At 27.9% G+C, this 6,340-nt stretch overlaps 1 protein-coding gene across 1 annotated transcript; it reads right to left on the reverse strand.

Annotated features, from left to right (window-relative positions):
- Positions 1 to 2,830: 2,830 nt before the first annotated feature.
- LOC107460832 (uncharacterized) lies at positions 2,831 to 3,477 on the reverse strand. Its single transcript, XM_016079250.3, has one exon. It carries the CDS (start codon positions 3,456 to 3,458, stop codon positions 2,940 to 2,942), a length of 519 nt encoding a protein of 172 aa, XP_015934736.1. The 5' UTR covers positions 3,459 to 3,477; the 3' UTR covers positions 2,831 to 2,939.
- Positions 3,478 to 6,340: the final 2,863 nt, after the last annotated feature.

Consider the following 6,340-nt stretch of genomic DNA (forward strand, 5'->3'; position numbering starts at 1 on the left):
TTAAACGCCAGCTTTGGTGCCAGTTTGGGCGTTTAACTCCCATTTTGGTGCCAGTTCCGGCGTTTAACGCTGGAATTCCTGAGGGTGACTTTGAACGCCGGTTTGGGCCATCAAATCTTGGGCAAAGTATGGACTATCATATATTGCTGGAAAGCCCAGGATTTCTACTTTTCAACGCCGTTGAGAGCGCGCCAATTGGGTTTCTGTAGCTCCAGAAAATCCACTTCGAGTGCAGGGAGGTCAGAATCCAACAGCATCTGCAGTCCTTTTCAGTCCCTGAATCAGATTTTTGCTCAGGTCCTTCAATTTCAGCCAGAAAATACCTGAAATCACAGAAAAACACACAAACTCATAGTAAAGTCCAGAAAAGTGAATTTTAACTAAAAACTAATAAAAATATACTAAAAACTAACTAGATCATACTAAAAACATACTAAAAACAATACCAAAAAGCGTACAAATTATCCGCTCATCAAGGTCCAATCTAAAAAGGAGGTCTCCAACTCATAGCCAACCTCTTTAAAGAGATCAAACACCACGAAAGAGCTCAACTCTACTTGTCCAAGCAAGTAACTGCCTTTGCAGTTCTCTCCCACTATCTCTATCTTCCCTAAAAGATAGATTCCAACAAATTCCCAAGATAAAGGAAACGGTTATCTATCAATAAAGATGGAACTACCCCAACAAAGATGGTTATCAACTCTACTATAAATACACTGACACTCCTCAGATATAATTTATGTTCTAATCTACTAAAAATTTGCTAAAATCCTTGCTAACTTAAGTATCAGAGTCTCTTGCAGGTACCACCCTCCTCTTCCTCACGAGAAACTCGAACGGCGGCCCTTCGACACTGACATAAGTTGGATGCTGCCTCAAAAAAAGTTTGGACTTCACGTTCATACCCAAATCAACGTTTTAAGTAAATCTTGGATGAATTCATATATATATGGCATGCGCAAGAAAACAAAAAGTTATTTATTTGGTTGTGAAGTTGCCATTGCACATTTGCATAAACGCATATTTACATGGCGAAACCAATAAGAAGAAGCCAAAAAACAAAAAAAAATACAAATCTCACAAGACTAAAATGAATTACGGTGATATTGATAATATTTGTGTACAAGTATTTTTATAATAAGTGTAATTAAGTAGATATAAATTTAATGAAAAAAATGTGTATATATGTAATTGTTTTTTATTTTTTGCATTTTTATCGCACAAAATTTTTTGTTAAAGAGTATTAAAATTTATTGATATAGTATAAAATTTTTTGTATATATCACAAAAATGTTTGTATATAATATAAATTTATTGTTAAAGCATACAAATATTTGTACAAAATACATAAATATTTACACATAATTTAAATTTTTTTACACATAACACATAAAATTTTATTACAAATATATTTCGTTAGTTGAGTAAGTCAATGGTCTAGATATGTAGTTTTTTAAATTTTTTTGCTACATATCAAAATTTATATGATGTGTGTATTTTGTTGTTTAGGTGTCAATATTTTAAGAATGTAGTCCTTTAAAAAATGTTTGTGATAGATACCAAATTTTTTGTGATGTACACTAAAATTTCGGTGTTATATATGTATATTTATGCACTCTAATTTTATGAATATATATATAAAAAAAAAGATAAAAAAAACAATAATAATAATGATAAATGATGATAATAAAAGATGAAAGATGATAAAAAAAATGAGTGAAAATTAAGTAGGAAAAAAAAAAGAAGAAAATGTGACGTTAAAAAAAAGAGCATATATAAGATAATTACTAATGAAAAAAAGGAGGAGAGAAAGAAAAAAAAAATGAAAAAGAAATAATACATACATACTTACCAAGATGAAATATGCTACAAACTTGATTGAGAACTTGGTATTAGACGACAATATACCATCATTTTTATAGATATATAATTAATAATTAGTGATATTATAGTATAAAATGGATAAAAATTTTAGTTAGTCATGTTCTCATTGTCTAACATCGTCTTTTATCTCAGACAAAATTTGCAAATCATTGAATATGAAGGAACCAGACCATGTCAATTAAGCTCTTCACTCTTGAGGTCACATTTCAAAGCTTTGTCACTTACCCTTGTCTCCATTGTTTGAAAAATTAGTTCCTATTGCTCTGTATAATTCCGTTGACACCAAACCAACTCTATCTTCATAAACTTGCATACCGTCTTTATAGATAAAATAATTTTTAATTAATATGACTTTTAATTTCTTCTTAAAATGACATAAAAATAGAAAATTGATATTACTTAAATATTGTGAATTTATTATTTACAAAAATATCAATTATATTACATGTATATACACTATAAGTAAGTTACCAATCAATATAGAAATAAAAATATAGAATAATTTTATTATATTCGTATTTATAATCAAATTTCATAAAAAATATAATTAAACCAAATTTATATTTATAATAAAATTTTAGAAACCATACAATCAAATTGTATTCACATTTAATACGAATAAAAATATAAAGTATAATAATAGCTATTTTGTGTTTACAATAAAATTAATTATTTCATCATAAAAATTTAGATTACTTTTGTACAAAATATTTAATTATTTTAATATTAAAAATTTAATTATATTACAAGTATAAATTTATAGAAATTTGGTGATTAATTTTTTATATTTATAAAATATCTTTACAAAATATAAGACAGTTGATTATAATACAAGTATAAATTTACAATAATTAATGTGGTGGTTAATTTTTGGTATTCTTACAGAAAGAAAAACATAGGACATGAGATTATTAATATATTGACTTGAAGTTCATTCAATCAAGTGTAAACATGAAGACGATTTAACCATTGAGCGAAACTTAAAATGGATCCATCCTCAACAAAACAACATTCCTTAAGGAAAAGAGAAAGTGGGTAATTAACTGTGAAGCTTTCTAAATGGATCCAATGTATATTGGTGGCCCTCGAAATACACGCCGGGATGATGAGGAAGAAGAGTTGCAATTCAAACATAGTAGTGGTTCCCCACCTAAAGTAGTTCCCTTGTGATTGTTATCATTTTCATCACGCTCTTCTGCTGCTGCGTCATCGTCACCAAGAGGAATCAGCTGCAATATAAGACGGCCATTGGATCTGTGTGCTTGAAAATATTCGCGACCCTTCACTTTCTCTTCTCTTAGAATTAATCTTCCATCACTTGTACGGTACCTCTTCAATGCCCATGATGACTTGCTATTGTGAGTATTGCATAGGAGCCTAATAGGGGGAGGCAACTCTCTCTTCTTTTCCAATTTTTCAGCAACATTTTGTTTTTTTTCCATCTCAATCTCAACAATGTCGTTTTGAAGATCCATGCAGCTCTCGGCACCAATGTAGTCGTCGTCACCATTAATATTATTAGAACAAGTTGTGAAGCACCTATTGCATTTGGAAGAAGTAAAGGAAGAAGCCATTAAGGGTAGGTAAAGTGAGCTAGCTAGGCTTGGTAAATTCATGATAATGCATGGGACTTTCATATGTATATATATATAGGATTAGAGAAGAATTAAGAAGTTGGCAAAGACATTGACTGATTAGGTTTATTGGAAACATAAGAAAATCAGATCATCATTGTTGTTACAGTAATATACATACATAAGACATTAAACAGAGACAGCTCATATAACACTGTCAATAATGTCTAGCTAGCTATCACCTGAATTTCTCTGATCTATTCAATATATTGTTCTATTCAAATTCCAAAACAAAAGGACAAGGATATGTAAGTTTATACCTAACAAGGAATAAACATAATTAATATATTTCTTCAACCATATAAAATTAAGTATATGCATAGTTAATCAAATTCTTTAGCTGATTAAATATGCATTACAATGATCCAATTAATCTATCTTTTTTAGTACATCTATACGGTGACTATGTTTTTAGTAAATATAATGATTTTTGTCTTCTTTGATAAACATACTTATGTTACCATAACTAACTAGATAACATAAGATGAATAATTAAGATTATTACTTCAAACTACATAAATAATAATGCTAAAAAAAGGGTCAAAAGAATAAAGAAACAGCACATGGCCACTGAACCAGATAGGAATAAAGTAGCTAGTGAAGTGGACACTTATATGAATGGGGTGAATATTTGAACAGAGAAGTGAGAAGAATACAAATGTAGAGATTGAACATGAATAGTGCTTTGTTGTACAGGTGGGTAGGATCTAACCAGCTGTTAATACCCATTTCATGCATTGGTCAATTTAAGCAATAGATTCCTATTTCCTATTAGTATCAAGCACTCACTCCTCAATTCCCATACATAGGTGTTTTTGCTACATAAAATAATTTCATGTATCTTATTATTAATAATTGTCCATCTTTAAATATTTTTTATTAAATAAAAAATATTAAATTTTTTATTAATTAAATAAAAATTAAAACAGATTTTAATTTATTTGTTATTTCTACTCATAGCCAGTTTTATTTTAAAGAATTATACATTGTTTATATTTTTGGAGTACATTAACATTCATCTTAATAGTTAAGAGTATTTATTATGAATATTACAAAAATACATAAAAGTTTAAAGTTCATACTTTTATAATTTTAGTAAGTTTCTTTACATTTTTTATTAATCCTTTTATTATTTATAAATAATACGATAAGTTTTTACTATTTATAACAAAAAAAACAATGAAAACAGAGACACACAAGTTTAGTATCTCATAACTAAATTCACAATCTTTTCTCACTCAAATGTATCTAGGCAAGTTTAATGTCTCACACTTTAACATTATTAATAAAAAAATATTTAATTCAACTATTTATTAATTTTAAAGTTTTATAAAAAAATAAATTAATTGAAAGACTAATTGGTAATTAAATTCTTGAATTTAGATCTTCTGAATTTTAAATTTTCACTTTAGAGAATAAAATGTGATCTTTCATTTTTAAATAATTTTTTTCTCATATTTTCTCTTGGTCTCACTTATGAGATAAATAGTAAGAGATCACACTTACTCTCTAAAATAAAAATTAAAATTTAAAGAATTCAAATCCTAAATTCTTATTATTACAAAATATTAAAAATTATTAATGACACCTAATTATTATTATCATACACAAAATAAATAAATAAATGAGAGAGTGTACTAAAATCTTTTACAAATACAAAAGAGAAGCCTATTTCTAGGTGACAAATACCCAAAGCATTTGAAAAAGTTATTAAAAAGGTAGATAGATATATATTATATTATATTAGATTGAATAAATCTCTCCCTTTACCAATTTTTATTGTCTTTTTAAGTTATAAGACCTGAGATGATTTATGCCATTATTATCAAAGAACTACAACTTTACCTGTAAGCAAAGAAAAATACAGCAGAGAATAAAAATGGAATGAGATGAATTCATTGAAAGAGTAACTAGATGGGTAGTAATCATACCTCGCTACTGCCCTATTTGCCGAAACATTTGATATGAAAGTGTATTCAATAAAGTGTGTATGAGAAATGAAAATCACTTTCGGTGAGAGGTTTTAAAAAGAAAATCAAGAATGCACGACATTGACATCAACTACGTAAATCAATATAAACGCAAATTGTAAGAGGAAGTATAACAAAAACGAACAAAAAACACAAAATTCTTTTCGTTACTATCATCAATTCTGCACTATTCATGTGAGTTAGGTGCAATTTTAGTTTAGGAAGTATAACAAAAACGAACCAAAAAACAAAAAATTCTTTTCGTTACTATTATCAATTATGTACTATTCCTGTGAGTTGCGTGCAATTTTAGTTTAGGAAGTATAACAAAAACGAAGAAAAAACAAAAACTTCTTTTTGTTACTATCATCAATTCTGCACTATTTCTGTGAGTTAGGTGCAATTTTAGTTTAAATTTTTCATAGAATTTTCGCTTTTTTGGGGGGTCATAAGTTATGGACTTATCTAACCATTATTTTAGAGAGAAGATCCGTTAGATCCATAAATAGAATAGTAATTGGGCTGAGCTTATGGAATCATTTTCCAAAAACAGAAAGTAACAGAAAACGACACTGTGACACTGTAATCTTTAACGGTTATGGCCCAACAAACAAAAACTTCTTTGGCAAACATGTTTAGAAGAGAAAAAGTACGTTTAAGTTTTTGGAAGTTTTAATTTTTGGTTTGGTTAACTCGTTTTTATTTATGAAGGTAGTGATTTTGTTACCAAAACAACGTTTACAAATTACAAGTAATAATTCTTAGCTTTTGCATTTTTCTAATGAGTTTTTAGCCATTAAAACTAAATATTTATTTATCTTTTACCAATTTTATTCTTTAGGCATGTTATTA

Source organism: Arachis duranensis, chromosome 8 (genome assembly GCF_000817695.3).
Source record: "Arachis duranensis cultivar V14167 chromosome 8, aradu.V14167.gnm2.J7QH, whole genome shotgun sequence".
Classification (NCBI taxonomy): Eukaryota; Viridiplantae; Streptophyta; class Magnoliopsida; order Fabales; family Fabaceae; genus Arachis; species Arachis duranensis.